Source organism: Oenanthe melanoleuca, chromosome 12 (genome assembly GCF_029582105.1).
Source record: "Oenanthe melanoleuca isolate GR-GAL-2019-014 chromosome 12, OMel1.0, whole genome shotgun sequence".
NCBI lineage: Eukaryota > Metazoa > Chordata > Aves > Passeriformes > Muscicapidae > Oenanthe > Oenanthe melanoleuca.
In genome coordinates this window covers 2409267-2425364 of record NC_079346.1, presented here as the reverse complement: position 1 = coordinate 2425364, position 16098 = coordinate 2409267, and the positions used below count along the sequence as shown (strand labels likewise).

Sequence of the window (16098 nt, the reverse complement as noted above, 5' to 3'; positions counted from 1 at the left end):
GGAATACTCAAATGTGAATTTTGATGTGCAAGTGTGAATGTCATATAAAGAAGACATAGAAAAGCCTTTCTGTCCGTTTGGAAAAAGGTAAAAATAAATATTTTTGTTTCACTCAAAATTTTCCAGGAATTTCTTTAGAAAATTTATTTTTCAAACAAATTTTATTATTTTTTTTTAAGCAGTCACTTTTGAAAGAACACAAAGTACTTTGGCTTATCACCAAGCACAACTTCTCAGCAAAATCCTTCAAAAATGCAACTTTCAGAGTTAAACATTACTTTTCTTTGCTAAAATTCCCATTTTCAGCAGAAGAATGATCAGCCATGCCTACATCTCTGCCAATCCATCCTGCCAAATGCCCACAGACCGTGGAAGTGCATTTCAAGGAGCTCAGATCAGGGGCACCCGACTGCAAACCAGGGAATTCAGGACGTTTCCAATCTGTCATTTTAGGAAGATTTATACCCTGAGCAGTGGCAGTGGCAGGAGGGCACGGCCCCAGAGCTGGCTTTGGGACAGGAGTGGGGTGAGGGAATAATGGGATGTTTGCAGAGCTGGGGAGCACCAGGATTGCTGGGTCCTGGGCAGGAGCCAGGGCACAGATGGGCACAGCAGCTCTGGCACTGTGGCCACCTCTCCTGTGCTGTGTCAGGGTGGCCACAGCACCTGTCCCCAGTTCTGTCCCTTCTGGCTCCCTCTGAGGATGGGAAGAGCATTTCAGCCACCTCCAGGGAGGGAGTCTGGCCCTGCCTGTCCCCAGGTGCCCTTTGGAATGAGCCTCAGCCCCTTTCCTGCACCCCAGCTGTGCCCTGGTGGAAATCCCACTCACAGGGGTTGTGCAGAACAAGCAGCTGTACAGTAAAACCCTTAGCTAGCCCCAGAATTTGCAGTTTTAGAAGCTCAAAGTCCCCTAAAAACACGTCCCAAACCCCAGGTGTGACTCCAGCAGCTCTGCCACGTGAAGCATCACAGCAGCTTTTTTCATTCAACTCAAAAAATCTTCTTTTTTTTTCCTTTGTTCTCAGCCCAACTCCTCATCTCAGCTGGGTGAAGATCACAGGAAACATGCCCAAGGATGAGCCAGAGACAGAGAATTTTGGGAAGACCCTGAAGATTGACCAAGTGACAGCAGCAGATGAGGGGACGTACCAGTGCACAGCCAGCAACGCCCTGGGCAGGGCCAGGCACGAGTTCCACGTGCACGTGGAAGGTGCTCAGTGCTCTTTGTAAAATTATTGCTTTGGGATAAAAAGGTGGGAGAGGGAAGTGGAGGAGGCTCTTTGTTAATATGGCTCAAGCAGCTCCTCCAGTTTGTGCCTCTTGGATTTGGGAAGGTTTGCACCAAGCAGCTCCTCTAAAACAACAAAAAAATACAATAATGCCTTTTTTTCTTCTTCTTTTTTTTTTTTTTTTTCCCTGAACCATGAAGGCCTGGGAACAACATAAATATGTGAGCAGGTTCAATACTCTAAAGATGGGAGGGAGTCAAGCAGAGATATTGATGAAATGTCTTGTACTAAGCTGAGCACCAGACAAAAAGATCTAATTATTCTTTTTGCTCTCTAAAAACTGTGAAAATGGCTATACTGGGCTGGATCAGGGGGATATTTAGCTCAAGTCATTTTCTTTGGTTTCCATCAAAAGTGGGTTCTTAGATTTTCACAGTGGGCTGTGAAAATTCAGTGAGCAGACCAGGGGCCAGCCCTTACCTCCTTCACCTGTTCCTCTGCTCTGATTTTCCTATAGGCACAACCTGGGCTGGGAGGGTTTTTTCCAATCCCTGGAAGCATCATAAAACCTGTGAAGCAAAGTTAAAACATGCTTTCTACTATTTTTTAGCTGTTAAAGAATGGAAATATGACCCTTTTTGTCACTTTTTTCCCTTTTCCTCCTCCCCAAACCCCAAGGTGTGCATCAGGTGATGCTCCTTCCAGGAGAGCCCAGAACTTTCCCTGCCACTTTCTCTGCCCATAAATAACTACAGCCTGAGAATCCTGAGGCCCAGCTCAAAAACCTGCTAAAAACATTTGCCTGATGACAAATGCTCCAACCTCAGCTCTGCACTTAAAAAATAAAATAAATCCTTGGCAGCTTTACCCTGTTAGAATCTTCCCAAGTGCTTCATTTCCATCAGGGCTCCCCATCCCTGTGTGGTCACTGGATTTCTGGTGGGAAAAAAAGCACTTTGAGCTCCCTGCTCTGTTTTTGCTCAGCAGCTGAAGAAAAGATTTTCCTCTCATTCATTCAACCCAACCTTGTCTCCTCTTCCCCTTGCTGGAAGTGTGGCAGAGGAGGATCCCAGGGCATGGCAAGTTCTCAGCTGTGGTGGAGGGGAAGTGCTGACTCCTAGAAATCCTTCCAGATGGTTTGGAGCATCTCTGCTGTAGCAGAATATTTTAACAATCTGGCTGTGATTTTCTCGGCTGCAAAAATCGATTTCCTTCAAAGAAAATTGCAGGAGCTGCAAAGACTAAAATACCAGAGAAATAACATTAATTTAGCAGTTTAGAATATTGACCTTCTTCTCCCAGAGTTTCCAGAGGAAGGAAAACTTCCTGGCAAAGTTATTCATGCTTATTCACAAACAAATGCTTAGAAAAAGAGGAAAGAAAGAAATGATCCCACTGCAGGGTAAAAAAAATCCTTTTCCAATTGTTGTTAAATCCATTAAATCCAGAAAAAGTATCTGCTGTTACCCTTCAGTGATCCTCACTGGGTGTAAATCTGGATTTTTCTGCCACGTTTCCTGTTTTTTTTTTCTGGTATTTGAGGACCTCAGACCTACACCCCACCCTTCTAAATACCAGTTTTAATGATATTTGCATGCAGCCCACTTGCTAATCCTACCGAGTCTGAGGGCAAAGATTCAGGCAATCATTACCAAGGATATGAAAATATTCAGCCAGCAAATTGCTTGGCTGTTTGAGCATTTTAATCTCTCTTTGCAAGGGAAGATGTAGCCTGGAATACCTGAGCAGACACAAAAACCCTACTGTTGTTATTAAATGAGAGAGAATTTATTTTTTTTTAATAGCAAAGCAAGCCCACAAATTATGACTTCAAGTGTTTATTAGTTTGTTGTTTGTAGTTCACCAAACCTGACAGAAAATGAACATTTAACCCCCAAATCTTGCAGGATCATCATGATCTAAAGTTACTTTGATCTCGATGGAGGCTCCTAGGTGGGGTTTAATAGAAATAATTGTTACAATATCATGATTAATTATAGTAATAATGTAATAGCTAAGGGCCTTTGCAGTTATGTCTCATAATACTTTTATTACTCAGCCAGAGCAAAAGAAAAGAGATTAAATTAATGGGAAGCAGAAGCAGAACTGGATGTTTTAATCAGGCTCAAACTTTCTGTTCCACTGGAAAATTGCTCCAAGAGGGATGCAGAGCCCAGGGTGGTGACAGCAGCTGCTGCTGGCCCTGGAGTGGGATGGATTCCCTGCCTCGGGGAGGATGGGAGCAGAGTTTGAAGCAAACTTGACAAATTGGGGAAGCAGTGTGGGATGAAAAGGATGGGCTTCAGTAAGCACAAGTGCAGAGCAATTCTCACCAGGCAGCACTAATTGGCTTCATCAGCACAGGCTGGGAAATGCCTGGTTGGGTTTATGGGGAGAATCCACTGGATGGCAAGAGGAGCATGGCTGGGAGTGTTAGTCTGGCAGAAAAGGCAAAAATCATCCTGGAAAAGAGAAAGAAAAGTGTTGCTGTAAGAGGCTGCTGAGAACTGAGAAGGGCTCACCTGAAGTAAGCAGAATTAAAATTTCACCTTCTTCAGGAAAGGTCAGAAGGCAGCAGGGGTGGTCACAGAGCTCAAAATCATGGCATTTGGGGAAAAAAAAATACAGATCTTTTTAATTTAGGAGAAATTACACCTGGGGAATGCACAACAGCCTTCAGAGGAATGGAAGTTTCTCCCTGGGGGTGATGATGGAAGACAGGGGAGAGTTAAACTGCAGCAAGGCTGGTTAGATGTCCCAAATTTGTTCTATTCATGGGGAAAACACAGTGGGAGAGCCTGAGGGGAAGGTTTGGATCCTTTGTGGGTGTTTTAGATGATCCTGCTCTGCTGGAGATGCCCATTTTGAATCACTTTTCATTTCTGGATCTGTCAGTATTTCCTATAAGGACATAAATCAGTCAGAATGAGCAAATTGATAATTCTTAGCAGGAAGAATGAATATTTGTGAAATATTTGCCATTCCAGATTAACTATTTGATTATCCAACCCCTGGATTTTGTAGTTGCTGATAGAGAAGTGTATATTTTGTTATATTTTGTAGACTTTAAGCAGTACAGCACATCTGCCACGTGGCAAAGAGGTTCTCCAGCCTTTCTGTGAAACTGCATTTCACACCTGGCAGAATCTCATTGCCTCTGACTTCACAGCCTCTCCATTCCCTGGAGCACCCACAGCAATTGCAGTGCTGAGAAAGGAAAGCAGTGACATCAAATACCAGCACAGGAGGGGATCCTTCAGGTGGTTTGTGTTCAACCTGTGCTGGTGCCTCCAAATCCTGTCTCAGTTTGGGGCAGATTTAGAGGAAAAAATTCCAAACCAACAATTTAATCAGGGCTGCCACAAACCTTTTCACCTCCCTGCCTTTGACTCCTCTTTTCTTGATAAAACCATGGTGTATATGAGAGAGAAGGGAAAAAAGGTCGGCAAAACCAAAATATTTTGGTGTCTGCAGCATTTTTCCCTGGAGCCAAATACCAGGAAACTTAACAGATGTGGTCATGTCACTGTGGGATGGGAACAGCACTGAGTGAGGATGTTGGTAGAAGAATCCCTGCTGTGTGAAGGAAATGGGATGATTTTATCATTTTAAATTAGCTGTAGTGGCTTGAATTTGACTTCAGTCTTTCTCTGTTAATTAAACCATTCCTGGGTGCTCTCCTGTGGGAATGCTGGTCTGGGTGTGGAAGTGCATCACACTTTAGGGGTGTTTTTTAAAAAACTACCTCTGTGGATGTGAGCAGAGATGTTTTGCTTCAGCATATCTCACTGATAACATCTGTTGCTGTATTACCAGGCAACAGCTCTGCTAATCTTCAAAGCATTTTATGAGCATTAACTAATGAATCCTCACGTTTTCCCTACATTAGCTCACCTTATTAATGGGGAAAGAGGCCCCATGATCTTCCCAGCACTTGCAGAAGAGGCAGTGTCAGGTCTGGTGTTAAAATCCCTAAATTTGGTGCCATCCAAGGGGAAATGATGAATTCAAGGCTGTGTTTTGGGTTGAGGCTGCCCACTAAAGGCTCAGGGAGCTGTGTTCAGCCAATAAATTAAGGATTTATCAGATAAATTCTCCTTTTCTCCCCTTCCTTCCCTTCCCTCATTATGGATGTCTGTTCCCAAGGAGGTTTTGGGTACCTGATGCTCAGGGCTGCTTGCAGAGGGGAGTTTTCCCAGATCTTCCCTGGAATAGGAAGGAGAGCACAGGGAATGCAGCAGCACAAGGCTGCTCCTCTACCACCACCCTGTGGGCACCAAACCTCTCATCCCCAGTGCTGAGAGCGTGTTTTACCATTCCTAAATGTGTTATGGATCAGCCTGTGGTTTGAATACACGATGGAAAAGCAGGAAATGAAGGTCAGGGTGCATTTCCACAGCACAGGGAGAGGGGCAGGTGGATCAGGAAAGGTGATGGGAGCCATTGCTTGTGCCTGGGAGAGGGGTTCGAGCTGGATGGATATTCACACCTTGTTTGTCTTGCTGAAATAGCCTCTCCCTAATTCACAAATCACAAATCTGAGGGTCCTTGTGGAATTGCTGAGCCATTCCCTCCTTCCCAGGCTCTCCCCTCCCGTGTGCATTCATGTCCCTTCCTGCACCTGCCTGACACTCACCAAGCCTGCAGGACAGGGTTGGCACATGCTGCTGCATATTTTATTTTATATTACATTTTATATATTTATTTTACAAAGGAATTTTAGCTTTCCTTTACATGGGGAATAGAAGGAATCCAGCTCAGCAGTGGGATGGGCTGTGAGCAGGGGCTGGGAAGTGTTGGTGGTGTTTGCCATCTCCTGGAGAATCCCAGCAACAGCAGAGGCACAGGGCTGTGACTGTGATGCCTGAGGATTTCAGCTTTTATATTTTCATGTCTTTGTAATCCTGCAGTTCTTTAGTGTGTAACCCCAAACTCCATATTCAGTGCTGGCTGCTGCTCTCCCATTTTGGGCAGACACAGCAATTCCTCTCCAGGCTGGAATCAAGGACACCTCACTGCCTCAGGCCCAGAGATGGGAACAAAATTGATTGGGGAGAGCAAACTTGGGGTAAATTACTTCATAATTGGAAGATTAACCCCCAAAATGCAAATGGACCAAACTTATAAAAGTGTGAAAACCTGGGGTCCATCATTCATTTTTGGGTGCAGCCCCCGGGGGGTTTTTTTCTGCCTTAAATGCACTTTTTAAACAGCCTTTTATTCCATTAATTCTGCCTGGCCTCTGTTGTAATGCCCCAAAAGGCACCAGCTGATCCCTGTTGTGTCTGTTTCCCCAGAGCCCCCCCAGTGGCTGAAGAAGCCCCAGGGTGGGGTGTTCAGCGTGGGCACCAACCTGGTGCTGCTGTGCGAGGCCATCGGAAGCCCCGAGCCCAGCATCCAGTGGAAGCTCAACGGGATGCCCATCGATGGTAGGTGCAGGGCCAGCCTGCTCCCCCAGGGCCAGGAGGGATGGGCCTGAATCACCCACTTTGAGGAGACCACAGCACGCTGAGTGACTGTGTGCTTTGGCACCTCTTTAGATATCAATGGCTTATTTACTTAAATAAACTGATATTTAAATAGGATCCTTGAAGAGGGTGGTGGTGAACAATGCACACGTGGAGCAGTGATACCTTTGAGGTGCTGCCTCTGCCTCACCTGTAACTCTCTCCCATCTTTTGGGGGTCTGGGGCAGCTCAAGGGCTCCTTTGTGCTTCTGAGCAAGCCCAAGTGGCTGGGGAGCACTGGTGCAGCAGTACTATTATTATTATTATTATTATTATTATTATTATTATTATTATTATTAATCTATTATTAATCTATTATTATTGTTGTTTTGTTGTTATTATTATTACTGTTATTATTATTATTATTAATCTATTATTAATCTATTATTATTATTATTGTTGTTGTTCTTATGTTGTTATTATTATTACTATTATTATTATTATTATTATTATTATTAATCTATTATTAATCTATTATTATTATTGTTGTTGTTGTTTTGTTGTTATTATTACCGTTATTATTATTATTATTATTAATCTATTATTAATCTATTATTATTATTGTTGTTGTTGTTTTGTTGTTATTACTATTATTATTATTATTATTATTATTATTATTATTATTATTATTATTATTATTATTATTATTATTATTATTGCTATTTATTGTTATTGTTATTATTATTTTAAAAGATCTCTGTGGGGAATTTACTGGAATTTGGTGCTCTGTAGCACTTTCCTTGAACCATGGGACTGCTGGAAGGCAGAGCTCTGGATCTCACCTGTTGGTTGGATCCCCAAGATGCTCTTTGTTTTCCAAGCAGCGAGGAGAGCCTGGGAGCTCCCAGCTGGAGTTCCTCCATCTGCTGACACACTGTGGTGTTTTGCAGGCAGGACCTTCCGCGGGAGGGTCTCCACCAGGGAGATCAGCCTGACCAGCCTGCAGCTGCAGGACAGCGCCGTGTTCCAGTGCGAGGCCAGCAACAAGCACGGCTCCATCCTGGCCAGCGCCAACGTCAACGTGCTCAGTGAGTGCCCGGCCCTGCAGCCCTGGGGCAGCTCCTCCAGGGCTTGTCTCTGTCCCTCCTGCCTTCTCCCAGAGCCAGGATTGACTAGTGCACGATGGAAATGGGTTTTCTTGTGTTTGGGCTTGGTTGGTTGTTAATCTAAAGTACAGAGTGTTCAGCAGCGCTTCCAGCCACCTCTAGAAGCAAAGATCCAGCTGCTAAAATATCTCTTAGAGCTAAACAGTCCAACAGATAATTAATACCTATATTATTTATCCTTTTGACCCAATTCCCATGACCTGTAGTGTGACATTGACCAACCAGAAACTACTGCCTGAAACCCATGAAGAAGGAAGATGAGCACCCAAAGAGACACCACCCAAAATCCCCAGTCTTGTCCTATACCTATCTCTATTCTATAAAAACCTCAAATTTAAAATCCTTCACCATGTGAAACCACACACTTCATTTAGCTACACACCTGTGATTTTAACTTCATCACTCATATTTAGAAACCATCTCCAAGGCCTCAGGTCTAAAGCAGTGTTCTCCAGGGGGTCAGTGCCAGACAGAAAGAACAAAACCCTCAGGTCTGTGGGATCCAGCATGGGCTGTCCCCTCCCAGAGATCACATCCAGAAACTCCAGGCTGAATCCTCACAGGAATCTCATGGTTCCTTTGGGCTGGCCCCAGATTTTAAGAAATACTGTCCAAATTTGTGCTGCAGGTTTTGTCACAGGCAGTGTTATGTGCTTAGCACAGACACTCCTGAGCTTTGATATATTTTAAAAACATGGTTGTATTGGGCTCAAAAACGTAAATTCAAACACAGTGAAACCACTGGGGACTGAATTGTGACCACAACACTGGTTTTGAATTATTAAGTGCGTCTTTAATCTTTGATTTCAGTTGTGATGCTCAGTCTGTTCTTTGAAGAAAAGGAGTGAGGGGAATTTATTTAATAAAAAACATCTCCGGAGGCAGCAGAGCTGGGTCTGTTTTCTCTCCTGGATGTTTCAATTTCTGCCATGTCCAGCAGTAAACCCCTGTTATCTCTGAGAGCTCAGCTGCTCAGTGCAGCTCTTCCAAAGAGCTGTGAAATTCCCATTAAACACCTCTCACCCTTGCTGGGAGAGGGGAGGATGCTGAGCCAATATTTATATTCCTAGCTCTGAAATGCAGTGCTGCTCACCTTGAATTTTCTCCTGCAGATATTGCCCCCCTGATACTGACCCCAGATGGGGAAAACTATGCCACAGTCGTGGGTTACAGTGCCTTCCTGCACTGTGACATCTTTGCCTCACCTGCAGCAGATGTCAGATGGTAAGATACTGGGATTTTTTTTTTTTCATGTGAAACAAGTTCCTGCAGGCTTCCCCAAGTTTGAAAAGTCTGCTAGTTGTTATTTCTGTGGAGTTCAGAATAGAAATTTGCAGCAAAGCTGTATATAATGTAAGTTTTCTGTGTTTAAATGAACTTTTAATTCTGAAGAACTGGTTTGGAAAAAAAAAGAGTTCCTGGAAGTCCCCAATACCTGTTTGAGACAAATGCCAGGCTATACATTAAACAAAACCACGCTGGTTATTGCCAAATCCTGCTGCAGCTTCATCAGTTTAATGCTGACAACTCTTCCAGTCTGGACAGATTATTGAGAGGGAAACACAGTGACTTACAGAACACCTTTACCTGGAGATGCTTCCACAGGGCTGGAAATCACAGGATTGTCCCAGCAGGTGACAGGTGCAATAAAACTGCAGTGGCAGCTGTAGGTTAAAGGCAGAGTATTTTAGGGAGCTTTTTAGACTGTCCCTGTGGGTTTGGTGTGCAGGACTCTTAAATCATAAAGTCCCTTTATGATTTGCTGAAAATGTCTCACTAATCCCAACTTTAATTGCTCAGGGGCAAAGCCAAACCCCAAAATTCCCCTGCAACAACCCCTAACACTTCCTGCAGTAACCCAGGCCTGCTTTTCCCATCTTCAGGACCAAGGATGAGAGCATAGAGCCCCTGTCAACGTTTCGCTACGAGCTGAACAAGAACGGCACCCTGGAGATCAGGGACACCAGGAAGGAGGATTCGGGGTCCTACGTCTGCTGGGCCACAAATTCTGTGGGGAAAAGAGCAGTCACTGCTAATCTGGATATAAGGGGTGAGAACAGAAAAAAAAAAAAATCACAGCTCTAAGATTTTATGTCTATCATTTTTTAGGAAGTGGTAAATATTCAGTCCAGGGTGTAAATTTATTCGGTTTCTTCAGAAATTTTCTGGATGTTATGACCTGAAATTGTCACAGGTCTCTCACAGCTGTGTTTCTCCATGCTCACACACAGTGCTCATTTTCTTCTGGATGCTTGCAGAAGCTGCACAAGCCACCAAAAATTTGCATTTACACATTACCATGAAAGGATTCTCCCTCCTTTTTGTCACTGCCCTGTTAGACTCAGGGCTGAGCCTTGGGAACCTTCCCTGTGCTCCTGGGTCCTTGTTGATCCAGATGTGTTCCTGGGATTTAGGGATTCCCTTCCCTGAAATTCCTTCCCACACCCCAAACTGGATTAACTCCCACAGTGGACACCAAACATGTCACAGGACTTTGCACTGGGTTTTTGCCTGTTTGTTGATAAATATTTTTAAACAGAGCAAAAAAATCCTCAGATGTGTTTACTTAAAAATGTTAGATCCATCCCTTGTGCTGCAGCTCTGTTTTAAGGGATTTGTGTGGTTGTTTGGCAGGAGGGGTTTTCCCACAGGTGGCATTTAGTGGCTTTTCTACAAATTTATTTAGGATTTAGGGCTTGCCAATAAAAAAAAACATGTTAAATACTCAATTAGCAAAGCTCTCTGATGTAGGTTTGCTGTGACAAACTTGAGGAAAAACCCACTCTTTGTGTTCCATTTCCACCCACTCCCTGGCTTTGGGAATTTTGCAGTGATAATAAACATGAAAATGTACAATGAAATTCTCACAGAGCAACATTGCACTGCAGAAATAAATTCAGCTAAGTGCTTTCTTCTTACTTATTCATCTCTTTCTGCATTCAGATTACAGTCAATTAAAAGAACAAATTTGATTGCAATAATTTTTTCTCACTTGACTTTAATAAGCTTCTAATTTTTCTTGGATCATTGCCAAAGCTTATTTCAAATGGCAATTAGACATAAAAATCATATTCAATCCTTTTATTTTTTTATCATCCATTTCATGACAGGCTGCTAACAAGGATTTTCACCTGTAATTTTTTTTTTTTAGTAGATTTTTTTTTTCCTAGAGCTCTTTGGTTTGGAGTGAACTAAAAAACATTTCAAGATAAAAAATGTTTGAAGATGAAAAAAATGTTTCAAGATAAAAAAAATGAAACCCTGGCAAATATCTATTTCAAATCTCACCATCCTTCACTTGAAATGTTTGTACATATAACAAAAAAAAAAGACATGATTGTTGCTCCTGAGGTTGATTTGTGTAGATGAAGAGCTTGGTGAAAATTTGATATAATAGCCTCTTTCTCACCTAATCAAAGTGTTTTTCTGTGATCAATCAGATGCCACAAAACTTGTTGTTACTCCGAAGAACCCCCGAGTGCTGAAATCACATTCAATTTTATTGAAATGCCAGGCTGAGTATGATTCCCACTTGAAACACAGTTTTAAATTATCCTGGAGGAAGGATGGAGATGAGCTGCCAGTCAACAGCACAGAAGGTGGCAGGTGAGTGGGGAAGGAGCAAGGCTGTTCTTGATCTCAGCTGGATAATCTGGTGTGGTGCTGCAGTTTCATTAAACATGAGCCTTAATAGCTTGAAATGCAAATTTTTGTCTGCAAAGAATTCTCCATGTGACGAGTGAATGGATCTGTATTTTATACACGTCTATATAAATGCAGCAATGTGAGTTCAGAGCCAAATGGGTTTGGGTTTATTAACTCTGTTACCATCATAGCAGAATATAAAGTTATATATTAATATACACATAATTCATATATATATACAAATTATAAAAAATAATAAATAAATAAAATAGAAATGAATAAATTATTATAAATTATTCTATAAATAAATTGTTTTATAAATAAATAAATTATTATATAAATGAATAAATTATTGTCCATTAATAAATATAAATAAAAATAATAAAAATAAAGAATAATAAAAAAATGCAAATCCTCAGCACAGTGTAGAGCAGAACCACAATGACATTTCCATGTCACAGGCCCAGTGTGTATCTCTTTAATGAAAATGTCCCTTGCCAAGTTCTTTTATGAACTTTTATGAATTTTTCAGCCAGCAATGTCTGTGTGTTGTACTCATCTTACATACTTTCCTCATCCTTATTACATTTTTTTTTTCTTTTTTTTTAATTTTGGCCTGCAGGATCATTCTGGACAGGGATACCCTGTTCATATCCAGTGTGCTCCTGGAGGACCAGGGGGTTTACACGTGTGTGGCCAGCACTGCCCTGGATGCTGCCGAGGCTGAGGCACAGCTGATTGTTCTGGGTAAGGTCGATTTTCCACTGTGGAAGCAGCTCCTTCAGCAGGAATCACCACTGCAGCACTTCTGCTCCTTTTCACAGAGCCTCAATAACCCAATTTCACACAGCCTCTCACTCCTTAAGCTCGGCTGTGCTGTCCCTTATCTCTGGGAGTGGCCATGCTGACACAAACTCGATTTATTTTCATTTTTGGTGAAGCAAGATGAGGCAGAATTTTTGCCTCAGTTCAGTGGCTGCAGGAGCTGCCAGGCTGGAAGAGCATACTAAGAATGGTTCTGCTGCTGCTTTGAAGTCCTTGGCCAGTCCTTCACTTTACTGGAGGTTTAAACAAGCACTGGAGGATTTTTTGAAGGCCATCAGGACAATATTTGGATGTGCAGCTCCTCAGGAGATCAGTGTGAGTTAATCACCTAAAAGGAATTAATTCTATCTGTAAATCTGAGCATAAGTGATTGTCCAGGAGCAATTTGAAGAGCTTTGACTCCCTGGGTCTGAAGTTTGGCATCCTCACAACCTGCATCCCTCCCTGAAGGAGCACTTGGAATTAAGAGGATGACCCACTGCACCCAAGGGCAGCAGCCAAAATTCTGATTTGTGCTCACAATTTTGGCCAGCCTGGTCCAGGTAAAGGTATCCCTGCCCAAGGGAGGGGGCTGGAATTAGAAAATGCTTGAGGTTCCTTCCAACCCAAACCATTCTGTGATTTTATGATTCTCTGACAGCTTTGCATCATTTTAATTGCATTTATTTTTGCTTCATTTTACATTTTTATTTATTGCTGGCAGTGATTGCAGCAAGAAATAAGTCAATCTGCCCTTCAAGATGTTTTTCCACTTTAAGGGAGTGATATTTTTCAGTAAATAGTAAATTAGGAAGATGCTGAGCACATTATTTATGGTGCTGTGTCCTTCAGTGCTGTATAATTCAAAATGTTTGTAGATTATTCGTTACTTCACTTATGAAAATTTCATAAAGCACTTTATTCCTTTTTAAAAAGATGCTTTGCAGAAGAAGAAAAACAGTTTTGTGCTTTTTCCCTTATTTATTGTATATAAGAAAGGTCTTGGTGAATTAACAACATCTCTTATTTTCCAAGTGAAAAATTCAGGTTTTTGCAACCAACGACTTGTGGGCTGACTGAAGAATGAAATGGAGACATCAGATTAGGGGCAACTAAGAGTAAAAGAAATAGTCAGTTAGAATAATTCTAAGTATTTTTTGTGTTTCTAACAAACAGGTAGAGGGGTGAGAATATTTAAGATGCACCATCACCATCTTTAAATGAATATATTGAATTTTAACCAGCTGTGCTCCAAGGATAGAGCAGCAACATTCCTGTAGATTAAATTGTGCTTTAATGATTTTTTTTCCCAGGTACAAGAGAAATAGGGGGAAAAAATGCAAAGAAAATAAAAAAAATCCAAATATAAAATTTTAAACTTCTTGATGTAACCTGAGATGAAAACTCAGTATTTTAATTTTTAAAAAATCAGTACGAACACAGTAGATTTTTTTCCTAGTGATGAAGAGAGTCATGGGGGTGGAAGTCACTGGTTTTTCTGTAAGAAATTACTTTGTCAGTCAAAAGTTTAGTTGGGGCAGCATTAGTTGAGCTGGCAGGTAGTGAATTTCCCAGCTCCTCATTAATGTAGATCACCATGGCTGGGATGATGAATGTTCTCCTTCCACTCACACCCTCAAAGGCCAAGTTCAAGAACTCCAGAGCTGAGGCACCTTCTCCCACTCTGATTTAAGGGTAAATCCCTTTAGGGATTTACAGGTCCCAGAGTAAATCCAAGTGATGCTGGCACAATGTCCTGCCAGAACAGTGCCAATACCCATTAATGATTGGGCAGATCTTGGGGTTAATTTGGAAAGAAAAATCTGTTGCTACAAGCACAGTGATGGGGGTAGAGGGAGATGAATTCGAGAAGGATTTTGTGTTTATTAGGGGAAAACCAGCACCAGAAGATTTGGGATCTGTCAAAGACTTGCCACAGTCTGTCCATCCTGAAATCAGGAGGTTTTTCACCACCACCTTCGCTGACTGTGCTGTTCCAGTGCCAGGACAACCAGAAATACCTTCCTGTGCCCCTGACACTTCTCCTTTATTCCTCAGATGTTCCTGACCCTCCAGAAGACCTCCAGCTCTCGGAAAACCAAAACCGGAGCGTTCGACTCTCCTGGAGAGCTGGGGCCAGCCACAACAGCCCTGTTAATGGTAGGAAGGGGTTTCCAGCACAGTTTTTGGGCTGTTCAGAATTCTGGCACGTGCTGGTTGTCACAGGACACAAACCCTGCTGATGGCCAGATTTCATCACTTTAAATGTGACAGTTTGTTTGCCGTAAGTTCATTTCCACAGCGCTGTTCACACCAAGTTGTTCTTTTAACCTTTTTCCCTTTGTTCTTTGTCCTTTTTCCTGCCCAGAGTCAATAATAGAGTTTGAGGAGAACCACTTGGAGCCGGGGAGGTGGCAGGAGCTCAGCAGAGTGCCAGGGGATGGCACCACAGCCCTGCTGTCCCTGGCCCCGTACGTGAATTACCAGTTCCGCGTGGTGTCCGTCAACGCCGTGGGCAGGAGCCAGCCCAGCCAACCTTCCCTGCGCTATGCCACCCCTCCAGCTGGTAAACCTGCCTCTGCCTCATGAATATCTGTGTTTTCTGTGCTTTTTTTGGGATATCTGTGCCCTCCCATGCTCCAGAGGGCGTGAAGGAATCAGGGCGTCTTGCACTGCTCAGTGGTAGCCTCAGGGGTTATTAAAAGTCTTTCCTTGTGGTTCAGTGGAATAACCCTCAGTAATTTTGGTGGGGCAGGTTACCATTTAAATTATTATGTATAATATTATGTATAATGTATTAACTACAGCAGTGCAATTTCAGAGAGGTAAAATCAGCTGGAGGATTTCTCGTGATATTCTGATACTCGTGATCTCGCCGTATTCTGATATTTCAGATATTAATGAGATGGGTGCTCTGCTGGGATGAATTCTTCAGTGGTTGGTAAAAAAGAGCAGCCCAGCAGTTGCACATCAAATCTCCAGGCATTGTTTTGAGCATTTGATGTGCAGTTAGAACAAATCTAAATTTTAATGACCCAATTTGCTGCTCTCAATAAAATTTCTGGGGATGCCAAAACAAGGAGTCCATGCTGCTGGTTTTCCTACACCTCACTCTGCTGATTTTTGCACCTTTTGCAGACCTTCATGGACAAACAGGTCCTGGAGAAGGGCTGAGTTTACAGGGAGCCTTTCAGGAGCACTAAGCTTGTCAAAAATCTCAATTTACAGAGCATCCACTGGGGCAGAAAACGTTGTCTCCCTGAAAGTCCTTTTAGACACCAACTGTTCAGCACAGCATTTGCATTCCTTGGCATTTTCTCTCTTTGTTTCCCCATTTACACCAATTTCAGGTCCTTCTTCAGCTTTCCAGCTGTGTGTGTACCTCTAATGATGCACCTTCTGTTTGCTATCCCCACAGGGAGAAAAACCTATTGCTCATAATCCCCCCACATCTGGTGCTTTCAAATCCAAAATCACAGTTCTCTGTTAGCTGGTGGCTCCAACCAGCAGGGGCACTTCGGAATCCAAACTGCATAAATGACATGTTTGGGTCCCATCAGCTTGGCTGATCCAAGTCATTCATCTCATGAACGTTTTTTGTTTAAGTGTCTGTCACTAACAGGGGAATTTCCCATCCTTTTTGGCATTTAAATGCTAAATTCACATAAATGGGATGTGCAAACTAACCTTGTCACCTGTGTGGTTTCAGCTCCAGATAAAAACCCAGAGAACATCCGAGTGGAATCTTCTGAACCCAATGAATTGGTGATGAAATGGGAGGTAAGGCAAGATTAGCAAATCCTGTAG

At 42.6% G+C, this 16098-nt stretch overlaps 1 protein-coding gene across 1 annotated transcript in view; it reads left to right on the top strand.

Annotated features, from left to right (window-relative positions):
• The window catches only part of CHL1 (cell adhesion molecule L1 like), a 123272-nt gene that overhangs the window by 86145 nt on the left and 21029 nt on the right, over positions 1–16098 (top strand). Inside the window, 10 exon segments of the mRNA XM_056501616.1 lie at positions 1026–1210; positions 6527–6658; positions 7627–7764; positions 8955–9066; positions 9726–9892; positions 11283–11448; positions 12110–12234; positions 14350–14451; positions 14660–14857; positions 16001–16071. Of these exon segments, the coding sequence (XP_056357591.1) occupies positions 1026–1210; positions 6527–6658; positions 7627–7764; positions 8955–9066; positions 9726–9892; positions 11283–11448; positions 12110–12234; positions 14350–14451; positions 14660–14857; positions 16001–16071 (1396 nt within the window).